The 24,705-nt window shown below is 48.0% G+C and overlaps 1 protein-coding gene across 1 annotated transcript in view; it reads right to left on the bottom strand.

Moving 5' to 3' along the window:
- Positions 1-24,705, bottom strand: part of ZFAT (zinc finger and AT-hook domain containing) — a 193,224-nt gene that overhangs the window by 156,394 nt on the left and 12,125 nt on the right. The window contains 1 exon segment of the mRNA XM_048508580.1: positions 19,981-20,107. Coding sequence (XP_048364537.1) covers positions 19,981-19,992 — 12 coding nt within the window. The 5' untranslated portion in view covers positions 19,993-20,107.

Here is a 24,705-nt window from a genome sequence, read left to right as displayed (position 1 = left end):
AATAATAGAAAACAAGCAGGTTACAAATTTATTGTGGGACTTCAGAATACAGATAAAGTACTGGGGCATAATACACCAGACATAACAGAAGCTGAAAAGAACAAGTGTGGAAATTGAAGTAGCGTTACTTGATGGCAGCAGGGTTGAAGAAAAAGAATGGGAAAAGATGACAAAGTACCAAGATCTGAGAACGGAAGTCAAGAGATTACGGCACAAGACAGGGGTTGTGGTCTCAGTGATTATCGGCAAGCTGGGTGCCATACCAAAAAACCTTGGCCGACACTTGAACCATATACATATTAATAAAATCTCCTGTCTATCAATTATAAAAGGCTACATTGCTTAGATCAGGGGTCTGCAACCTGCAGCTCTCCAGAGGTTCATGGACTACAAATCCCATCAGCCCCTGCCATGCTGGCCAGGGGCTGATGGGAATTGTAGTCCATGAACATCTGGAGAGCTGCATGTTGCAGACCCCTGGTTTAGATGCAATACATTACGACACTAGGAAGAACACAATGTGTATGAAGGGTAGCTGAGTTTTTATATACTTAATAATAATATACTTAATAATATAACAATAACAATAAAGGAAAAGAAAGGAGAACTTCCATGTGGAAAATAGGGATTCTGAGAAATTGTGTATCACTTGCTATAACACAGAAATGGTACTACATTACAGAACCTTCAGCAACTCAAGTGTTGGGCAGAAAAAATAACCAGGTCTTGAATGACATGGTGGAATCTTATTTGTTGGATCCTGCCATGCTGGCAGGAATATTGCCAGAAAAGTTGGCAAGAATCAAGGAGGACTCATTAGAAAGGTCATCTCTGAAAAGTAATCCAGTGAAGTTATTTTTTACTTTTGAAGTGTATGCCTTAACTAGAAATCTGAAATTATGTCTCATTTAGAAAGCTTTGGCCAAAAAAAAAGGCTTCCTCTAACAATGTACAGAAATTAAAATGCTTGCTATTTAAGTTATGAGCCTGGCTCCCTCGTAAGCTTAGACGACTAAGATGTCAACAACAACCAAAACTGAAATCTTGTGCATTCTGCTCAGGGAATCTTTTACGGAAGGAAATTTTGAAGGATAAGACTACTGCAGGTGAACAAATCCCATTGTACGATTCACTGAAGAATTCAGGTGTGGGCTTTTTTTGATAAAGAAGATACTAGATCAGTGGTTCTCAACCTTCCTAATGCCACGACCCTTTAATACAGTTCCTCATGTTGTGGTGACCCCCAACCCTAACATTTATCCATTTTACAAATGGAGAACGCTGATGCAGAGAGTCTTAGGCGACCCCTGTGAAAAGGTCATTCGACCCCCAAAGTGGTCCCGACCCGCAGGTTGAGAACCACTGTACTAGATTTTTGAAGTCAAAGAACGCTGATTTGCTACCAATTCACACTTTAAAATGTACAATGGGCCGCTTCAACATACATGTTCTATTTTCTTCTGCCAGCCGCTCTTGTAGCAGTATCCAGGTTACCACGAGGATATGGCATGCCGTCTCAAACTGATCTTCATTATGTTCCGAGACAAAGAATTTAAAAGTCAGAAGCTGTTTGCAACAAGACCAGCCACAGGCGTTTCCAAAGCTGGAAATCTGGAAAGAAGCAGAATATTTCACACACAGGTGAGCACATGGTATTTTGCCAATTAGGCTGCTGAGCGGGATGTTGGACCAGGGCAGCTATAATGGACCACAAGAAGAAAATATTACTGCAAAGAACGGGGCCGGAGGGAGACGCCGCCACTGCTTTCTTGCAGGCGCCAAGCGCTTTTTAATCAAAAGCTATGAGCAAGCGATAGTTATCACGAACATATTTCAAAGCCATCAATGGGCAGTCAGAGGATGCAACGCGCCCTATCTACAATTACTCTAGAGTAAGCACGAAAGGAATGTAATGGGACTGCAGAGAAAACACACACCATTGAACACTCTTTCCCCTCTATCATCTTTGGTAAACTGAATTTGCATGAATGATGTTCTTAAAGGAAGATGATTGTATTCAACCGCCTCACATATCCTAGTTACTATTCCACTACTCCGCTCATCTAAACACAGACCCCTCCTCCAGAGAAAAACCCTCTCAACCAGAGGAAAGGTCCATGTTCGGTGGAAAGCCCTCTCAACCAGAAGAAAGCTCCACGTTTGGCAGGAAGCCTTCTCCACCAGAAAGAAAGCTCCACATTAAGAAAGCCCTCAGCTACAGGAAAGATCCCCATTTAGCTTGACTGAGTACACTAAAGGAATATACATTTCCACGATAAAGATGACTGAAAAGGAAATTTCAGGGCAAAAATAGTACCCCTTCTTTTTCCTGAAACTGAATTCACCTGCACAGTAAGCATAAGACCACTGACCAAAACCAAACAAACAAACAAACTTGAGGCAGGTGGCTCTCATACAGGAAAGCCCTAAGACGTTTTGCTGACATAAACAACTGAGGCACAGTCATTACTGTCCATCCTCAGTCACAGCTTTGCTCAATAAAGCCAAGTACAGATGTAAGAAAACTGCAGGGTGGGGGCACTTCTCAGACTCTAAGAACAGCAACAATCACCCTAATTTTCCTTACTTAGGTTAAGGGTCTGATGATACTCTACTGAAAAGGGGGGGGGATTTTTCTTTCTCTGTTCATGGGAAGCTGACTTACGGCAACCCCCGAGGGTTTTCAAGGCAAGAGACAAGAAGAGGTGGTTTGCCACTATCTGCCTCTTTGTAGTGACCCTGGACTTCCTTGGTGCCTCCCATCCAAGCACTAACCACAGCTGACCCTGCTTAGCTTCTGAGATCAGGTCAGCATAGAGCAGGGGTCTGCAACCCGCACCTCTGGAGCAGCATGCGGCTCTTTCATCCTTGTACTGCAGCTCCGCGTGGCTTGGGTCCTCTCAGCCTCCTTTGGAGAGTCACCCTAAGGCAGGGGTCGGGAACCTTTTTCCCTCAAAGAGCCATTTGGCTCACCCCCCCCTCACCCCCCCACTCGCTGGCACGCCCCCCCTCCGCTCCCCCGCCAACTTGCTCGCTCGCGCCCCCCCTCCGCCCGCTCACACACACACACCCGCCTGCAGGGCAGGCGTAGATAGGCCTGGCGGCTCGGCCTTGCCGGCTGCCGGGCAAGTGATGCACCCGCCCTGCTCCTCGCAGGGCGGGTGAAGAGGTGCCCGGCGGCTCGGCCTTGCCGGCCGCCGGGGGAACGATGCGCCCGCCCCGCGCCTCGCAGGGCGGGTGACGAGGTGCTCCGGCCCGGCTCGGGCGGGCCGGCCGCCGGCCAGGAAAGATGCGACCCGCCCTGCTCACTGCGCAGGAAGCGGGTGAAGAGGGGCCCCGCGAGCTCGGCCTTGCCGCCGACCTACGCGCTCGCCGCATGGTGAAGAGGTGCTCGCTCGGCCGGGCCGTCAGCCGGGAAGATGCTCTCGCCTCTGTCACGGCAGGGCGGCGAAGGATAAATTCTCGCTCGCCGCTACATGATGGAGCCGCAGAACAGCGGCGGAAGAGCCGCATGCGGCTCGCGAGCCGCAAGTTCCCAACCCCTGCCCTAAGGGTTAATGGGAAAGAGTCCCAAGCCACTTCTTGCTTCCCTGTCTCTGCTGCCTGGTTGGCTGATGACGGTGATGGCGGTGCGGGGACGGAGCACCACTGGTGGATCCTCTTGAACAGGTAAGTGGTGAAGGACGGGAAACGGGAGGGAGTTGCAGGAGTGCAGATTTTCAGCGCAATCCTAACCTCAGTCCGCCCCCCTTGAATGGGGAGTCAAAGGTCGACCCTGCTTTGGGTGGCCTTATTTCCCCCTCCCCCTGGTCCTTTTTGAGGGGCCCCAGCAGTGCCACCTTGGGTTGCAGACCCCCCAGCAGCCCTGCTGAGCTCCAGGGGCTTTCCTGGTGGATGGCAGCCTGTCTGAGTCCAGGTAAGAAAGACGATGTCTGGTTTTAAAGGAGTTATTACCTGCAGCCCTGCAAGGTTGCACTCGTCGAGGCTGTTTGATGGGGAGGCGGGGATGGGTGGGAATTGTTTGCTTCTGCATTTGCCAAGGAGGGCAGGAGCGCATGAGGAAAGCCTTGCACGTACAGCTTGGAAGGTTTCCTTCAGAGTAAGCCAGTGTAGGGTAAGCTTGTAGATCGTGGAAGGGAGGAAGGCCGGGATCATCCTCAGCCATGGTTGTTGCAAGCTGCCAACTCCCGGCGGGCAAATCCCGGGACATTTGGGGGTCGATTCTCAGAAGCTGTGGCTTTTGGGACCAGGGCGGGGGCCATGCTCAGCGAGGAATATGACTGTTGAGTCCACCCTCCATGGCAGACATTTTCTCAGGGGGGGGGAGTTCAGCCACCACCACCACCACCACCACCCCCCCGGGAAGTTGAAAACCCCATTAAAGGCACCAATTTTGATCCACCATCCAAGTGGAATTTGAGGGGGTTCTTTTGGGGGGACATAGTCAGTGTCTTTCAACACAAGAAAAATGTGTGAAATGGGGGTTTTATTGCTGGGCATTTGAATCATGCACAAAACAGGCTTTTTATCCCCATCCCCTTTTTGCTTTGATGGGTAAAAATGGGCCCCAAAGAAGGGAACTTCTCCCTGCATGAGAATATATACAGTGTTATCTTCATTTTAGATGTCAAAAAGTATTTGCGTCTCCAAGTGTTTTCTTTTCCGTGGAAAATGGGTCCAAATGGCTCTTTGGGTGTTAAAGGTTGCCGACCCCTGGTATAGAGGTTCTTCACCCAACTCATCATACGTTGTTTTGTGAAAAGCAAGAGCGTGGGCACTCTCAGAAGAGAACCCAGCAGCAAGATTAGCCTGTACACTCGAATACACACCAGCTGGGTGACCATGGGCGAGTCACAGTTCTTCAGAGCTCTCTCAGCCCCACCTACCTCACAGGCTGTTTGTTGTGAGGGGGGAAAGGGTAAGGAGTTTGTAAGCCCCTTTGAATCTCCTTACAGGAGAGAAAGGGGGGATATAAATCCAACTCTTCTTCTTCTTACTGCAGAATATCTCAAACATCAAACCATTGCTGGTCGAGAGCAAACTGTACCTCTTATACAGGACTCTTATACAAATCGTTTTAAGGAGGGCCCCATAAGGGCAGAAATGGAATCACAAGCTCTTTGGCATTTTTAAGTTCCCAGAAAATTGCTTCAGGGCGTGTGGATTATTAACTGAAGAACTCGAATCAACCAAACTACAGCAAGGTTATGATTTAGAGGAGGCCGCTCTGCCAGGAGACCTGCTGAATGCAAGCCTTGAAGAAAAGAAGGGGGAGAGGCGAAGAGAAAGACACCCATTTAGCAGTATTTTTTTTTTACACTGACTTTCTTCAAAGCCCGCATTCAGTGGAGGCAGTGCCTGCATGCAGCCACGCTTTGTATTTCGTTCACTGAAACACCCTCCGCCAGAAGTGCAAACGGCATCGAAGGTAGTCATTGCTGCCCTCAAACAACCGTGGCGAAGCTCCTCTCCGGCTGAGGACTTGGCTCTCAAAGCAAGCATGTTCCTTTAACATGAAAGGGTATTTGCTGAACACTCGTCATGTGAAAGATGCTTTGCTGATAAGAAGGGCTTTGGTTAATGTTTACACAATGATGTGAGAGCTTAGTAATGTCTCCACCGTGGGCAGGCGCTTGTTGCCGGTTGGTGCTCCTTTCATGGCACCCTCGTAAAGTGAAGGACGGAGGACATTTACGGACAAGCAGCCAAAACCAACATCAGGGCACTTCATTTCTGTTCGGATTGCCTCCCTCCGCCTCCCCAGTCTCACAATTCACCCTGCCAAGCTAAAAAGGAAAATTAGCTGAAACCCAAACATTGTTTCCACAACTGTTAAGAGTCTGAGGGTCCATTTTATGCTTCCCTTCTCAACCAACCTACCCAAGAATGGATATGCATACGCTGGTTACCCACTTCTGGCGTGCAGTGAGACAGGAAGTGCATTGGGTCAAGAAATCTTGTCCCGACGTGCTTCCTGTTTGCGATGCGCCAGGAGTGGAGGTGGTCGGGGCAAGACTGTTGAAGCCGCGGATTTACTCGGAGTAGACCACCCTGCAGGACGCAACGTAGACAAGAACTGACAGACACACAGTCACCAGTGCAGTTCTATTTATTGCTATCTACTGACAAAGTGCTTCGCCAGACCACAGGGGTTTTCAGGCACACCTCACTCTGTTGTCTGTGCTATCTCTATACAAATGTGGTACCAATCAGGTGACCTTACCTTAGCAGTTTTGCACACGGTACATGTTGTGCACTCAGTCCTAATTTGCACACGGCACCTGCTAGAAGGAGGGTCCAGCTGTCAATTAGATTTTGCTCATCTAAACACATGTTCTGACAAAGACGTCTTATCCTGATACATTTTCTCTTGCTCCATATGTGTTTCTCGCTTTCCCCGGGGGAAAGTGGGAGTACTTCTGGCACGACTTTTCGCGCAAGAGTGAGGCAAACACCAGGGAACACCGACAGTGGGTAGTCAGCCATACATTCATATTTATTGGTATCTTGTTCATTGACCACAAAGATTCAGCGGTGATTTGGGTGTGTGAACCTCCCTGATGAAGCTCCACAGACCCTTCACAGCTGTACTTCAAAAAGGTAACACTGCTCTGCCACATTCACAGATTCTGCCACAGGCCACGTTGCAAGAATAACAGAGCCACGTATTCCCCAGCAGTGGGATACGTTCACCAGAGACTGGGCCACAAACTATCGGAATGCAACATTTATGTTCCACCAATGAATTGAATCCCTTTCCCAAGATACAGTGCTCAGCTGTACGTGAGTTACGAGCCATCAAGTTGCTGCCAATTTACGGTAGCCCTATCAGTCAATGAGCCCTGACCTGGATGGTGCAGGTTAGCCAAACCTTGTCAAATCTAAGAAGCCAAACAGGATCAACTTTGGTTAGTACCTGGATGGGAGAACTTGGATGGAAGTCCAGGGACAGACAAGCCACCCCGCTCCACTCTTGTTTTGAAAACTCTACAGGGTTGGCGTAAATCGGATGCAACAGGATGGCCCTTTTCACTGGGAATTAATGACCTCCAAAACATCCCATCATTGGCAACCTTGCTCAAATCTGGCAAACTAAAGGCTGTGCCTCCCTTTATGGAATTAATCCGTCTTAAGTGTGGACTTCCTTTTTTCCGGCCGCCTTCCACCTTCCCAAGCATGACTGCCTTTTCCAGCGAGTCTCATTTGCTCATGATAAGACCAAAGTACAATAGCTTCCATGAAGAGTTCATTTTAGCTTCCATGAAGAGTTCAGGCTTGAGTGGATCCAGAACTGCTCCATTTGTCCCTTCCTCTCCTCCTGCAATACATCAAAAATTGCAGCCTCACGCTCCGCAAAGCAACGGCTACACCAGCCGGGACACCAGCCGCAAGAACGGCCTTTTCAAATCCGCTCTAGAATTTAAAGCGACAGCAGCCTCCCATGAAATATTATGTGCACTCACCCCATGTTCCACGCACCTCTCTTTTTTCCAAGCGAAAGGGTGGCAGGCCCAAATTCCAGACAGCAGCCTTGCTGATTTCCCACCCAGCAAGCTGGGAAACACAACTCCGGCACAGAACAAAAAAGAAGGGCGGAAGGAATTCTTGTAAGACCTGGCTTGACAGGTTCTGAAATTATCTTGCGAAAAATCTCGTTGGGAGTTTTTTCCAGCCCTGGTTAGAGTTATAAAGACATTTACAATGCTTAAAGTTAACTGAACTGGCAGTTCTTTTTATTTTATTTTCAAGTGAATAAATTCATATTCTATGGGCATCTGCTAAGACCACAAATGTACAGAGAAAAAGCCCAGTCTGATCCGATTCCAGCAAATTCAACACACACACACACACACACGATTCCAGCAAACACACACACACACACAGCTGTTTCAGACACCTGACCAACCCAACTAGGCCACCCCCAGCAAAAACTGCATTTAAAAAAATAATTACTCTTAAAATTTAAAGGTCTGTTAACCTTCAGAGCAGAAAATACCCACTGAAGGTTAACAGACCTTTAAATTTTAAGAGAGATCTTTAGACACGTGAAAATCATGCAGACTTGCTACGAGGGCCATAGTTCAGTGGTGGATCACATTGTTAACCAAAGCGTCAGGCACTGGAAGATCTCTCCCAGCAACTGCTACAAGAGACCCTTCAGAGGATTCAAATATGGACCTTGTGCATGTTAACAATGTGATCCACCACTGAGCTATGGCCCTCAATGAGCCTGAAATTTTTTTAAAAAAATTGTTGCTGTGCTGCGAGCTACCATATTGGAACTGGCCACAGCAAAGAATGATAAGTGTCCATTATCTGAATCACAGTAGGGTTTGGATCATGAATGATCTAGCAACAATTCAAAAATAGGGGACAGGAGGTTATGGAAACATTTTTTTACAAGATTAAAAAAAAAGATTTTAAAAAGTTCATGGTGTTCAAGCCAATGCGAGGAACACCTACGGATTTTTACAAGATAACTCAGAATTTGTCAACAAATTCCCTCCATCCCTTTTTCAAAACTTCAATAAGAAAATAGTACGACCTTCTACCTTTTTGAAGATTAAACACATAAAGGCATAACAGAATAACTTCCGAGCCAACGAGCCACCAACCGGCAAGCCAGGAAGAAAAATCCATCAGAGAGGCTTAAAATGTTGAGAGAGGGTTCAAACACAACTATAAAGTTCTTTAAAAGCTGGAGGAAAAGGAGGCTAAGATGACAACACAACTTCGTCCAGAGGAGGGCAGCAATTGAGAAAACAACAAGATAATGTTGGCACCAAATAAATAAAGCTAAACTGGACAGAATAAAAGATGGCTGCCCAGATGTAGGTCTAAAGAGCTTTGAAGCCTGGGCCAGAAATGAGTTTCTGGGAGAGATCTACAAACAGCTCTGCATAAGACATTACGTTCTTACAAAACTGGCATAAAATAGCATAGGTAAATAATGAGTGTAGGAAAGAATCACACAATCTAAGTGGAAGCTAAGCCTTTTCCAATACCTATTATCTTGTAAGGTGGGTACTGATGCACATTTCATAAGTCATCAGCTCCTGCATTCTTACAGCTCATTAGGACCACTGTGATGTTGTGAGCTGTCATACTGTAACTAGTCACACAAAAGAATGATAAGCGCCTGTTAAACGTATCTGAATCATAGAAAGGCTTGGGTAATGAATGTGCTAGCACCCATTCAGAAAGAGGGGGCAGGAGGTTATGCAGACAAGAGACCTGTGACTAAGACCAAAATCCTAGGGACATTTTCCTGGGAACTGAACAACAGCCTTTTATTTCAACCCCCCTGTTCTTAGACCAAGGTCCTGAACAATAAAATTGAAATAAGACTCATATGTAAAAACACCTCCCTTCGACTCTTCTCTGCAGCCGCTAAGAAACAAGCAAAGACAGTAGAATGCACTAACTAGGAGTGTGGAGGAGTCTCCTTCTTTGGAGGGTTTTAAACAGAGGCTGGATGGCCATCTGTCAGGAGTGCTTTGATTGTGTGTTCCTGCATGGCAGGGGGTTGGACTTGATGGCCCTTCGGGGTCTCTTCCAACTCTATGAAATAAATACGATGAGGGTCAGAGTCCTCTCAGAGGAACTGACCCTGTTGCTCTAAAGTTGCTCGAGAAAGCATGAAGCATTTATTACAACATGGTACAATTAGACTCAGTTGGGATACATGAGGGTTTTGCAAATTGATATGTACCAAGGAGTCCATTGACTGAAGGGGCAGGGACATAACCTGCCTGAAATGGGATCTTTGGCAGAGGGCCCGGCAAAAGGCAAGAGACGTTTGGAGGTGCTACGCACGGGTTGAGAGAGTTCTGAGAGAACAGGCCCAAGGTCACCTCGCCGACTTCATTTAGAGGAGCAGGGGACCGAACCGGACTCAAATCCGAGCCAAGCTGACTCCCGCCGCCCAAGCACAGACTACCTAGAAAACAAAGCCTTCACTGTGAGATGCTGGCAACTCTTCTATGCAACCTGACAACACGAACGGGTTAGTTTGCATAGCAAACTGCACCCTGGGAAACTGCTGGGCTGGGCCCCACAAGTTGCAGGAAGTCATAAACTCTGACATAAATCAATCATCCCAACCTAGCTAAAAAGACATCTATTTGGTGACAGACATCTACAAGATAAGGGCAGTAATAAACTATTATCAAACAAGCTCATATAATCCTTTCTGTACTCCTCGTGTTCTGCCAGTCTCGAGATGGTCAATTTTCAGGGATTAAAAGTGAGGATTTGGGGACTCAATACATTTGCTGATGAAGTTAGGAGGAGGAGAAGAAGAGTTTGGATTTATATCCCCCCTTTCTCTCCTATAAGGAGACTCAAAGGGGCTTACAATCTCCTTGCCCTCCTCCCCTCAACAAACACCCTGTGAGGTGGGTGTGGCTGAGAGAGCTCAGAAGAACTGTGACTAGCCCAAGGTCACCCAGCTGGAGTGTGTTGGAGTGCACAGGCTAATCTAGTTCCCCAGATAAGCCTATACAGCTCAACTGGCAGAGCGGGGAATCAACCCTGGTTCTCCAGATTAGAGTGCACCTGCTCTTAACCACTACACCACTGCTGCTCTGTTAGTGAACAGAAGCGTACCAGCTAGGAGACAGTAACGGTTCTGACGATGCCCAAATGCATTTGTACTAGCTGTCCACGAAATGGGTCAACCACGTTCTGGGTACTGAACGTTGATCCGAGTTGCAGTCGAACCTTGTGAATTCTATGATGCCAGCTGTGATCTATGGCTGCGCAGACCCGCAGTTGGGAGTGCGACGTTCCGGTAAGGCGGCCTCAAAGTCCGCTTCCATACAAGTTTCTGAAGAGGATCAATACATGTTCACCCATGAAAGAGAGACAGAGAGGGGCCATTAGCATGAGAAAGAGATGCCGAGGATGCGATTACGCCTGCCGCACCAATTAAAAAATCCTGTTTGCTTCAATGAAGACAGCTACTTCCAAGCGGAGAGGCAAGTTGTGATCATCTGTGTCGAGCCTCACACAGCAGGGATCCATCCTACTTATGCAAAATCTCAATTAAGGCTCTGTTCTGTCTAGCTGGCAGATATAGCCCCACCCACGCGCAAAAATTAGCGTAGGACTCGAAAACAGTTCCGGGGGGGGGGGGCGGGGGGGGGGAAGAATAAGGTATCGTGTGCATTTCCCGAAAGACCCACAAATACTTTTACACAACCTAAAAATAGTGCTTCGACTCTCTAGAGCTCCCGCTATGAAAACCGTGTTTGTCTCCAAGGTGTTTCCGGAGGCAAATCTACCTTTCGTACAAACTGGGCCAATAAAATTCCCATTACAAAATGAAAGAAGAAGAAGAAGGAGGAGGAGGAGGAGGAGGAGGAGGAGGAGGAGGAGGAGGAGGAGGAGGAGGAGAAGGAGAAGGAGGAGAAGGAGAAGGAGAAGGAGGAGGAGGAGGAGGAGGAGGAGTTTGGATTTATATCACCCCTTTCTCTCCTGCAGGAGAGGAGTGTGGCCTCAGCAAGTTGTTCAGCTGCGCAACCAGTCAGTTACCTTTTGCTGACTACATTTTGCCCCAAGTCTTCAGCGGGAGGAAGCAGGAACAATTGAGCGTGGGTGGGAAAGTCTGGTACGGAACCTTTTTCTTCTAACTTTTCCCGCTCCCTTTTTAATGTCTATACGCTGAAAACGACAAACACCGGAGTTTTGTTACCTTCCTTTCAAGATTTGTTAGGGCTTTTCCTGTCCAACTATTTATTAGTGTTTCCTTTTCGTTTTGACAGTTTGTTTGTACAGTCATTTTATCAGGTAGGTGAGCAAGACACGGCCCAAGACCACCCAGCTAACTGAACAGCTGGGTTGGGGCTTCAATCCAGCTCTCCGTATTCCAAGACAGAAATGCTCTGGTCCCCACACTACCAATCACTGACAGATGATGGTACGCTCCCAGAGGAATGATTTTACACCAAGCAAAGGAGTGAGTGGCTATAGTTCAGCTTGATTCCCCGCTCTGCCACTTGAGCGGTGGAGGCTTATCTTTTGAACCAGATTAGTTTGTGCACTCCAATACTCCATCACATGCCAGCTGGGTGACCTTGGGCTAGTCATGGTTCTTCAGGGCTCTCTCAGCCCCACCCACTTCACAAGGTGTTGGGGGGGAGGGAAGGGAGATTGTAAGCCCCTTTGAATCTCCTTAGAGGAAAGAAAGGGGGGATATGAATCCAAACTCTTGTTCTCTTCTAGGTGGGATGATGGAATACCCAGTATAGGAATGGGAGGAAAATATTTTTATGGGGCTTCAAGAATTCCTAGAGATGTTTCACTGAAAGGACAGAGATGTGCAGTTGTCGGTAATCCAAGCATAAGCCCTACACAGACGCACTCAAACAGGGTTCATGGTTCTCTTGGGAATATATATGGCTGACCTTATGTGCCATGTCCTAGTAAAGAACTTGCAGAATTCAGTGTTTGGGATGCAGTAACTTCATGGATTATTAACGTTCCAATTGGATGGTCTTGTAGCAAAACAAAACAGAAATCCAATTGTTAATATTTAAGGTGCCAACAGAATTCTCTTTTGTTAGATTGCGCAACGCACGTCAGTTGTTAAGCAGGTTAAAATCCAAACTCCTCTTCATCTTACTTGGCATGGTCTGTCTGCATTTTTTTCCAGCCTTTTCTTGTGGTGTTTCTTCGCAAAGCGCATGTTCATCAGGAACTTGGGATCGACCCCCTTCAGAGATGCGTCTCTATGTGATCTGGGCTTCTTAACACCATTTCGAAGACTGATTGTGAGTGGTGTGGTTCTTGGACTTAGCCATAGCTTAAATGTCCACCTCCAACGTCCCTCGGGCTACAAACGGAAGCAAGAAACAATCCCTGCAACTAGAAGACCGGTTTTCAGAAGTTTGCATTACCTTTTCAATTTCGCCTCTGCTTTGTCAGAAACAAAACTGCAAGCTTCTCCCTATTAAAAAGAACCTTCCAGAGCCATTTATGCTTCAATCACACACAAGCTTCGTGCAGGTACAAACAGTGTAAAAAAACAAGACGAGACAACGGCCAGCAGCAGAAGTGACACAGTCAAAGCAGAAGACGGCATGGAGAATCAGAAGGGGCGGGGGGGGGGGGGGGGGGTCAGAGACGCCAGCTGGGTCACCTTAATGTTTAAACTTAGCTTCAAGGGGAAAAAAAAAATAGGCCAGCTGAAATCCAGCCAGAAGCTGAGCCAAACACAAGGAAGTGACTCTGCAAATATTGCAGCATAAGTTTATGTATGAAGTCATGCTTATAGCTATATCGAGCCTCTCAGCCTTAAGGTTCTAAAAATACTTTTGTTCTATAATATGTGACAGACTTCTGTATGGGGGGGGGGGCGAGGGGGCAGTAGTCTCCAGACAGCTGCTCAGGGACCAGAAACATTATTTTCTTGTAAAAGCCATTCCTTTGGAGAGAAAAATATCAGGATGCGCAATAATAGCACTGACTAGCGCTCCTATCATCATCGTTGCCGTCATCGTTGTCCTGGATCCAGTCAACAGAACACGTGAACTCAGGTATACCACTGTTTATCCAACTGTATACCACTGTTTATCCAAGGAGCAGCAGTAGCGTAGGAGGTTAAGAGCTCGTGTATCTAATCTGGAGGAACCGGGTTTGATTCCCAGCTCTGCCGCATGAACTGTGGAGGCTTATCTGGGGAATTCAGATTAGCCTGTGCACTCCTACACACGCCAGCTGGGTGACCTTGGGCTAGTCACAGCTTCTCGGAGATCTCTCAGCCCCACCTACCTTACAGGGTGTTTGTTGTGAGGGGGGAAGGGCAAGGAGATTGTAAGCCCCTTTGAGTCTCCTGCAGGAGAGAAAGGGGGGGATATAAATCCAAACTCAAAAACTCAACTCAACTATGTATCTGCACATGTTATGTGCAAAAACAAAACGGATCATTAAAAAGATACGTGCAGACCTCTGTTTCTACCCAAATGATTTTTTTGGCACCATAAGCCAACTTCTAACACAATCTTGGCTGTACTCTGGTAGAGCTAGGAGGGGATAGAGAAGGTCATGTCAAGTAGCAGACCTGGATTGCTGGCAGGTTATACCCTAATCTGGAAAACCAGATTGGATTCCCCACTCCTCCACATGAGCGGCAGACTCTTATCTGGTGTAGCAGAGTTATTTTCCCCCTCCTCCACATGGAAGAAGAAGAAGAGTTTGGATTTATATCCCCCCTTTCTCTCCTGCAGGAGACTCAAAGGGGCTGACAATCTCCTTGCCCTTCCTCCACAACTCAAGCCTCCACAACTCAAGCGGCAGAGCTGGGAATCAAACCCGGTTCCTCCAGGTCCGAGTGCACCTGCTCTTAGCCACTGCTCTTAGCCACTACGCCACTGCTGCTCCCCTGCTGGGGGACCTTGGGCCAGCCACAATTCTCTCAAAACTCTCTCAGCCCCACCTACTTTACAAGACGGACGTTGTGGGGAGCGGAAAGAAAGGCAATCATAAGCCGCTGGTTGTGGTGGGTTTTCCGGGCTGCGTGGCCGTGGTCTGGTGGATCTTGTTCCTAACATTTCGCCTGCATCTGTGGCTGGCATCTTCAGAGGTATATCACAGAGGGAAGTCTGTTACACACTGGGTCCGGTAATCATAAGCCACTCTGAGACTCCTTAAATGTAGAGAAAAGCAGGGTATAAAAGCCACCTCTTCTTCAAGTGTTCCGCATGAACACATGCTCTACTGAACGCTAAGCATTTGCACTGTTGGGTGCATGACCTCTGCTTCACGAGTCACCATTGTTTGTTTAGTCATCCTATCATCAATTTTAAAAAAATCCTTGTTTAACTCTGTTGTCAAGGGAACTGGAATGAGTTCCAAATACTGGTAATAGGGTAAACTTGTCTTTTAACTGTCTTAGTGCACCTTTTCCCTGAAGATCTAAGAGTTGCATTTCCTTATATGCCAGGGGTGGGCAATTATTTTTTCCATGGGGCCGCATAAGAAACAGAAAATATTGGGGAGGGCCGGGCCAAAAGGCAGGGGGGCGAGGCGCTTTTGAAAGCCCTGCAGAAGCCGGCAGCCAAGGCAACCGGCTTCTGCGGGGCTTTCAAAGGCGCCTCGTTCCCCAGCAAGGCAGGGGGCCAGTCAGGGTAATCCAGCGGGCCGAATGTGGCCCGCGGGCCGTATAATGCCCAGGTCGGTTATATGCAGAGAAACAGCCTCAATGGCCCAGTTTGGCCAGAGCTTATCAGCGCTTAGGAGCTATGCAGCCATGGCCAGTGCTTGGGTGGGACGCCCCCAAGGAAGACCGAGGTTGCTACACAGAGGCAGGCAATGGCCAACTCTTTCCACTCAGCTCCAGCCTTGACCACCCCATAGTTGGGGTCAACATGAGTTGGTTACAGTGTGACCACGCAAGCAGCAGTGGCGTAGTGGTTAAGAGCAGGTGTACTCTAATCTGGAGGAACCGGGTTTGATTCCCCGCTCTGCCGCTTGAACTGTGGTGGCTTATCTGGGGAATGCAGATTAGCTTGTACACTCCAAGACACACCAGGTAGGTGACCTTGGGCTAGTCACAGTTCTTCACAGCTCTCTCAGCCCCACCCACCTCACAGGGTGTTTGTTGTGAGGGGGGAAGGGCAGGAGTTTGTAAGCCCCTTTGAGTCTCCTTACAGGAGAGAAAGGGGAGATATAAATTCAACTCTTCTTCTTCTTACATGCATACGGAAACTGAAAATAGCTTACAAAGAGCCTGGGGTCGTCAGAGATCCAATTTTGTTCCTCTGCTTTAATCTTTTCCCTCTGGAGCTGGGATGGTACCTCATTCCAGCAGTTCAGACAAGAAGCAAAAGAACAGAAGTAGCCCCATGGAAACACACAGATTCTCAAACACAGTCTATAGGATTGCAGTGGAGAACTAGACCATGTGGCTGGAGTTACATGAACAGGTGAGGAGGTGCTATAGCTCACCTGGCACATAAGTGCACACAAGAAGGGGATTTCCTGGCTGTGCCACACAGTGAAACACATCTTATGGTGACATGCCTCTCAAGATGCCAGCCACAGATGTGGGCAAAACATTGGAAGCAAAAAACCACAAGACCATGGCCACATAGCCCAGAAAACCTACCATATAAACTCGTGTATAAGCTGACTCGTGTATAAGCCCAGGCACCTAATTTTTCTACCAAAACCTGGGAAAACGTATTGACTCGCGTATAAGCCGAAGGTGGGAAGCCGGGAGGCAGAGGGAGCTCCTTATTTGGGCAGTGACTCCCCCTGATGTCATTGCCCAAATAAGGAGCTCCCCCCACCTCTCGGCTGGGTTTGAGGAAGCCCAGGCAACCAGGAGGTGGAGGGAGCTCCTTATTTGAGCAATGACATCAGGGGGAGTCACTGCCTAAATAAGGAGCTCCCTCCACCTCCTGGTTGCCTGGGCTTCCTCAAACCTAGCCGAGAGGTGGGGGGAGCTCCTTATTTGGGCAATGACATCAGGGGGAGTCACTGCCCAAATAAGGAGCTCCCTCTGCCTCCCGAGGTTTGAGGAAGCCCAGCCAGCCAGGGTTCCCCTTCACCCTCCGGGGAGGGCAGCAACAAGCGGCGTGTGCAGCCGCAGGGAGGTCGTCCCGGCCACGCCCCCAGCCTCGGCAGAGGCCTGAAGAGCCGGCTGGTAAGCAGTGAGTCGTGTATAAGCCGAGGGAGCATTTTTCAGCCTTAAAACAGGGCTGAAAAACTCGGCTTATACGCAAGTATATACAGTATAATGTCCAGTTCCTGGCCTCCCCTGCACTTTGCTATGATCCCTGAAATCGTATTCCAAGGGGTGAAGGTATACTGTGCCTAGCACTGGGGAGAGGAGGGGATCAAATGAAAGCTTGTGAGGGGAAAAGTCAGTAGGATGGAGGAATTGCTGCAAAATCACCTAGGAGAAATTTCTTTTGAGTACAGTTGTCCCTTCCAGATCATGGTTTCGGCTATTTGTGTGGGTGCCAGAGCCCACCCCTCAACAGAAGCGTGATGAAAAAAGGGTGCTGCCTTGCCAGCCCAGCGCTCTTTGATCCACACTGCCCTGCTGCACGAAGGGATACCATCAACATTTCATGCGGCTTTCCAGATTGCAGGGGGGGGGGGGGGGCACTGCGCCCATAACCACCACGATGCAGAACGGGTAACTGTAGACAGAAAAGTGGTTAAGATTTATGCCACTTAATTTAGTCCGGCAGGCAACACTTGCACATTTCATAGCCTTGGAGCTGCTGCGTCAACTGGTTGAGCTCTTTGGCCACCTTCTTATCTCCCTTTCTGAGAGCTGAACACAGCTAAATTAAGGGACAGTATAAGCTCATACCAGTATAAGGGACAGTATAAGCTTATACCAGTATAAGCTCACTGTGGACGATTCAGAAGCCCGTCAGTTTCATGGGTTGGATCCAACCAGTCTGCAAATGGAGAATAGTCGTAAAAAGAGTCTATCCAATCCCCCCACTTTGGCCCACTGACTGCCTCTCTGGCTAAAAAGGGAAAAAAAACACTAGAGGACCAAGAGAGCCTTGGGAATGGTGTGGGGTGCGGGGAAGAGGGTTGCAGCCAGGGAGAAATCCTCCCACTCACACACATGCTGTCGCCCAAGCAGAGTCTGCAAACAGAGCAAAAGCTGGAATGTTGTGTGGTTTCCGGGCTGTATGGCCGTGTTCTAGCAGCATTCTCTCCTGATGTTTCACCTGCATCTGTGGCTGGCATCTTCAGAGGATCTGAACTGAACTTCAGATCCTCTGAAGATGCCAGCCACAGATGCAGGCGAAACGTCAGGAGAGAATGCTGCTAGAACACGGCCATACAGCCCGGAAACCACACAGCACCCCAGTGATTCCGGCCGTGAAAGCCTTCGACAATACAGAGCAAAACCAATTTCAAAGGCTTTCATGGCTGGAATCACTAAGGTGCTGTGGGTTTTCCGGGCTGTATGGCCGTGTTCTAGCAGCATTCTCTCCTGACGGGTTGTACGGCCGGCCGCGTTCCAGTAGCATTTTCTCCCGATGTTTCGCCTGCATCTGTGGCTGGCATCTTCTGAAGATCCTCTGAAGATGCCAGCCACAGATGCAGGTGAAATGTCAGGAGAAAATGCTACTGGAACATGGCTATACAACCTAAAAAAACCCACAACACCCTGGAGCAAAAGCTCTTTCTGCGGCACTGTGGAAGGAGAAACCAGATTTCTGCTGAGCCTTTTTTCCAGCTGCAGCCGTCACCTCAAGCCATTCCTGAAGGTCATCCCCCACCCCCGTTTTGAGGAAGTGTGCTGGGGGGAAGGGCTGCGTCAGGATTGGAGGGGGGGCGGGAGGCAAAGATCCTTCCCCAAAAGCCCTCTCTGTTCACAGAAAGGCTGGATCAAATCCAACATGTGTGACTCTTTATTACACAAGTTAAATCAGCTGTGTTTCCTGCTTGAACTTTCAGTCTCACGGGGTTAATTGCTGATGGAGGTTGCTGGGGTTGAGTTTATGGTTAACTTGCATTTCACTTTTATGTACATACTGTAAATATAATGCAGGTTTAACACAGTTAATATTTCGTTCTCGTGTATCTATTAAAACATGTGCACATCTTTCCCTTGAGCTCACATGCCGTGCAATAACAACGGTTCCTGTGATTATTTATTGCCAGTCTTCATTGATACCCAACGTTTCTACCCAGGGTTCTATAAATTGGCTGACATCGTTTCTCCCCTTCTCAGTTGTACCCTCTATGAGTGGAAAGGCCCAGTCCCCAGCATGCTCAACTCGTGATGTTTATTTGCTTTATTTCTGCAGCATCTTTCTCCAAAGTGGGGATCCTAGATGGCTTACATCATAGGTGTCAAGCTCGCAGCCCTCCAGATGTTATGGACTAGTTCCCATCATCTCCTGCCAACATCATGCTGGCAGGGGATGATGGGAACTGTAGTCCATAACATCTGGAGGACCGCTAGTGGCTTACATCATTCTCCCTGCCTCCATTTCTCCCTCACAACCCAGCAAAGCAGAGTTAGGTGGAGAGAGTGTGACAGGCCCATTCAACCAGCAAGCTTCCATGGCAGAAGAGAGTCTTTAATCTGGGACTCTCTGATCCTAGTCAAATGCTTAACACTACTCCACAACGTAGATTATATCATACATTATGCAGATTAGCAGGGCTTTGAATCAAAGAAACTACCCAAGTATAAAACGATTGAAGGTTTAATCTGAAGCAACATTTCTTGAGCAGCAGTGGCGTAGGAGGTTAAGAGATCATGTATCTAATCTGGAGGAACCGGGTTTGATTCCCCGCTCTGCCGCCTGAGCTGTGGAGGCTTATCTGGGGAATTCAGATTAGCCTGTGCACTCCCGCACACGCCAGCTGGGTGACCTTGGGCTAGTCACAGCTTCTCGGAGCTCTCTCAGCCCCACCCGCCTCACAGGGTGTTTGTTGTGAAAAGAGAAAGGGGGAATATAAATCCAAACTCTTCTTCTTGTACGTTGTGCGCCTGCGCAGACAATGCAGTTCAGGCAGCGATGGGCAGGGGATGGCTCCCACAAGCAGCTCAGTTCCAGGCAGAGGTAGGGAACTTCTGGACAGTTTCCTACCAGGGTGAAGAGGGACCACTGACATAACATTTTAGGTGCCTAAGCGCTGTGTGTGAGGATAAACACAAAAGTGCAGGTGCATACAGAGAAAGGTGGAACGTTCCAGCAGGAGAATCTAAGTAGCACTTGCTTCATCGACGCTGAAGAAAGAGTGGTAACTAACTGGACACAAGCAGCACAAATTACAGTCATTGAAGTCACAAACAGCACAACAGACACAATTAACATGAACTCCTCTGCAAAGAAAAATCATGGTGTCTTGGGCCCCTGAGGTCACATTTCCTGCAACCTCCGCTACCTAGGCTTCAGTGACAAATAGTTCCCACATCAAATCAGGCCTGGTTAGAAGTCAACCATCGGCATGATACACAGGACACGTGGCAACGCAACTGCTACTTACCTGCAAGTGCATGCATACGACCCTCAGGATCTAAAGGGAGTTGCCCATCTTAATCCAACTGCTCTCCAGTATTTCCCAGAAAGCATCCGGGTGCAGGATCTAGGCTGCCTGTGCTCTTGTGATGAACCTTTAGGAACAAACATGCAGGAATCTTTAAAAAGATGTGGGAATGGAACACTGACCTAACTTTTCATTCCTCCTTATTCCCATATTACCCCCTTCAGGGTAAAGTCCTGCCAGCCAACTATGCCCAAATCAAAGGGGTTTCACCATAAAGCCAGATGCCAGTCAAACACTTAAATGGCTGTCCCACTGCCATGGGAAATTCACCAGCCCTGGGCCTATTCCCAACAGGTTGTCTATTCCAGTGCGTTTGAGAAAAATTATTCCCTTCCTTTATGCTCTTCCTTCCCGACGGGCACCGAACGTGGCTTGCATCAGTTTCCTCTCCTCCATTTTATACTCATCGCGACCCTGTGAAGTAGGTTAGGCTGAGAATGCGTGACTGGCCCAAGGTCCCCAGCAAGCTACAACGGTGGTGGGGGGGGGGGGGGGGAAGGGATTTGAACCTGAATATCGCAGTTCCTAGTCCAACACTTTAAAAAAAAATAATTTTTATTGTATCATTTGAATATTCCATTTTATATTGATACTCTTCTTCATTCGTTTTCAAACAATACATTTCCCCTTTTTCCCCTCCCCCCTGTATTTTCTTCATAATTTTATCAAACAAACAGCAGTAAGTTCATTCTTTGTAATCTCTTCTCCCATATCTCCTCATTGACTCCAGCTTCTTTCATCCAGTCCGCATACATTGTCCATATCTTCAAAATTTCACTCTGTTTATCTTGCCACAGTTTATTTTTTGTTATTATGTCAAAAATGTCCAGTGTCACTGGTTCCCAGATGTATTCCAACCATTTCTGGATTGTCCATTTTTTCTTTTCTTTCCAGCCTAAAGCTATTGTTGCATGTCCTGCTTTGATCATTATTTTATACATGTAGCTATATTTTCTATCTACCCTTCTATCCTCCATTACACCCATGAACATTAAATCATTATTTATCCCAATATTAATCTTCACCAGTTTCTCAATATATAACATTACAGTTGTCCAAAAATTTTTCACTTCTACTAGTCCAACACTAACCACTATGTTACATTATGCCAATTGGTTACCCCCCTCCTCTCAAAACAGTTTCTCAGTTTACTCAGTTTCTATGAAATAATGGCAACATTATTCCGGCAAATCTCTCTATGGAAGGTTGATTAATAGAAACAAGGATATGTACCTGAATGACAGTAAAGGGTTCCGTTCATGCAGTGTTTATTTCCCCCCCTGAACATTAGCAGGGATCCACGTGGATATCACGACAGCAACACAATCATCTTCCCTATTTTGTTTCCTGGAGACTTCTCCCCAATGTCTGTCATGTATTAGAACGTCCTTCCTTGAACAAATAATTAGTTTATTATTTAAAATGCTGGTATTGTTCCAGATGCATTTTTGTGTGACCGGCCCCCAATTTACTTATTTAAACATTTATATCTTGCTTTTCCTTATGGCTCCAGGTCACTTTAGGCCCAGTGAGGAGACGGCCTCTTGGACAGCAATGCCACTGAGCTCATACTGTCCTAGTTTAGATTTTGGATCCTCGACCCGCGTGTAAGCCTGCTTTCTTCCTGGCCCCAACTGACTGCCCAGAACAGACCTCTGTCTTAGTGCACAGGTGACATTAGTGAGTCGCTCACAACCCAGGAGAGAGAGAATCCAGGTACATCCTTCACCTCCACAGGCAAACAGCCTTTCCTCTTTACCTTTTCAGCAGCGACTTGCTAAGCAGCCCAGCCGTTGGGAAAAACAGGAAAAGGTGTCAGTCTGTTCTAAATTTAAGGACGTTTATTTTAAGCACACAGAGAAATATAAAAAGGAAGGGAAGGGGGAGGACAAGACAAATACAGAGCAAGCCCCCCCCCCCCCGCCCCAAAAAATGAATCTGGAACTAACTCTACCAGCATTTTAAATGATAAACTAATTATTTGTTCAAGGAAGGACGTTCTAATACATGACAGACATTTCTTCTTCCCAGTCATTATTTTACAGATTCACGGTATGTATGAAATGGGGAGAGCACTGCAGGGCTTAAATTACAGTAGGGCACTCATTCTCCTTTTCTTTGGAAGGCTAAACGAGCACAGTTTGGCCACCTGCTTCTATTCAAGGGCCCTGCAGAATCACTGTGGCACATACCTCTGGCTACATGCCTGGCCAAGGAAAGAAATCTGATGTCCGGAATAGTATTATTCTGTTCAGATCCACCTATGTCGTGACCCCAGGCATGTTTACCCCTCTTTACCCATCTGGCTGTGCGCCTACTGAGGACTGGTGCAACGTAGTGGGTGATGATCTCAGGTCTAAATCCCTGCTTCTACCATAGAAGCTTGTTGGGCGACCTTGGGCACATCACAAGCTCTTGGTCTGACCTACCTCACAGGGTAGATGTTGCGAGAAAACGGAGACGAGAACCATGTCCTAAGCCACTCTGAGTCGCATCCAGGGGGGAAAAGTAGACTACAATTAAATAAAATGCAACACACTTAAATTCACACGTTTAGTGCAGGCAGGCGATCCTTCCTGTCCACCTGAGGATCCTGCAGTCCCACCCCAAAGTATTTCAGTTGCTTCAGATCCTGCTAGGCTAGGGACTTTCCAATCAAGCAGAAGATCCCTCACTGATGGCCCTCTCGCCTCCCTTCCGCCTGGGATGATCTCAGGATACAAAAGGACCTCTGGCCCCAAGGGAGCAGTGCACATTCTTAAACTTCTGCAGGGGGAAGGAGGGAGCAGAAGGAGGATGGGGGAATCTAACTCAAACATGCATCAGGAACCATATAGAAGAGAAAGAGGGGTAGCACTTGTGCCACAGAAGGTTGGGTTTTTTTAAAAAAATCCAGAATAGGGAAAGACATGAAGAAATGACTAAAGATTTCCTGCTGTTAATAAGAGGACAGCAGGTTCCAGACCAAAGAAGAGGGAGATGTAAAACTGAAAGGAGGCATGGTGGACTGGTACAGTTCATTAAGAGCTCCTCCATCGCACACACACCCCACCCCAATTTCAAACTCTTGTGGGCAAAGGCATAGTTAGGGGGGAGCATGCCAGGGCTTATGCACCAGGTGCTATCTGGGAAGGGGGCGCCAGAGAGCCCAGAACCCCACCCCAGAAGCCTTGCCCCTGCATCGTCCCGCTGTGCTCCCTCCCCGAACTCCATGTAGGATATGGAGGCAGAGGTGCAGCTCAAGGCTTCAGAGGTGAAGTCAACGGTACAAAGAGAGCCAGCGTGGTGCAGTGGCTAAGAGCAGGTGCACTCTAATCTGGGGAACTGGGTTTGATTCCCTGCTCTGCCAGTTGAGCTGTGGAGGCTTCTCTGGGGAACGAGATTAGCCTGTGCACTCCAACACATGCCAGATGGGTGACCTTGGGCTAGTCACAGCTCTACAGAGCTCTCTCAGCCCCACCCACCTCATAGGGTGTTTGTTGTGGGGAGGAGGGAAAGGAGGTTGTAAGCCCCTTTGAGTCTTCTTACGGGAAAGAAAGGGGGGTATAAATTCAAACTCTTTTTCTTCTGTTGACCTTCCAAAAACACTATTTCCTCTAGGGGCACTCTTCTTCTCTACAAAGCTGGACCCGGCCAGGGCAGAACTTGCAGCTCAGGGCTAGCCTCAGCCTGCCTGGGGCCAGCTTGAAACCGGAGGCTTCAGAAGCCGAGCCCAGCCTTCAACAGGCCCAACTTTACATACAGCCGTCTTTGCCCTGGGTGCCACCTTTAGTAGATGCGCCCGTTTGTGGGGTGGAGCCATATGCCGGTGGTTCTTCCAAACACATACACGGGCCAACTGTATTAGCTCATCCCAGATCTGGCAAGTTTTGTTCCGTGTGCTTTCAGGACAGCGCACAAGGGTTGCCTCGTTACGTGGAAGCGCACAGAGGTTTCAGTTCATGGATTCCACCATTGTGGGCCATTGACAATCACTATGTTGATGGGAAAACAGACCTTCCTCCACCATGTTTACCCACCGTTTCCTCCCTGGAGATTCCCATCAAGAATCCTTGCAGCAATTCTAGGTATGTACAAGGGCTCTCGCACCACACAGAGCAGCAAGTGAAGCAGAACACTGGGCTCAACTTGGAAGGCTCCTTTAAATCTGGAGAAGACGACACACTGAGATACTGCCATATGCTCTCCTCTGGCCAGACAGCTGTCCACACCGACAGGCATTTCAAAATACACAAAGCACAAATGAAGCTGACTGCTGGTCGATCTAAGTTAGCGACGTCTACCCTGGTTGGGAGCAGATCTCTCCTGGGCTTCAGGCATGTGGGCGGGGGGGGGGGGCGGCTTTTCAAATTACTTATTGCTTCAACGTATTGTCGAAGGCTTTCACGGCTGGAATCACTGGGCTGCTGTGTGGTTTCTGGGCTGTATGGCCCTGTTCTAGCAGCATTCTCTCCTGATGTTTCACCTGCATCTGGCATCATCATTGAACGTCTCTACGGGGATAAATTGTTCCAAGACACACGGAGATGGGAAAAACTACGTCTCAGGAAAGCACACCTATTGTGTTTCTCCATATATACTCCACTTGCTTTCCTTTCCTACTATCAGATCCTCTGAAGATGCCAGCCACAGATGCAGGCGAAACGTCAGGAGAGAATGCTGCTA

Source organism: Sphaerodactylus townsendi, linkage group LG09 (assembly GCF_021028975.2).
Source record: "Sphaerodactylus townsendi isolate TG3544 linkage group LG09, MPM_Stown_v2.3, whole genome shotgun sequence".
NCBI lineage: Eukaryota > Metazoa > Chordata > Lepidosauria > Squamata > Sphaerodactylidae > Sphaerodactylus > Sphaerodactylus townsendi.
This window is presented reverse-complemented; position numbering and strand designations above follow the sequence as displayed.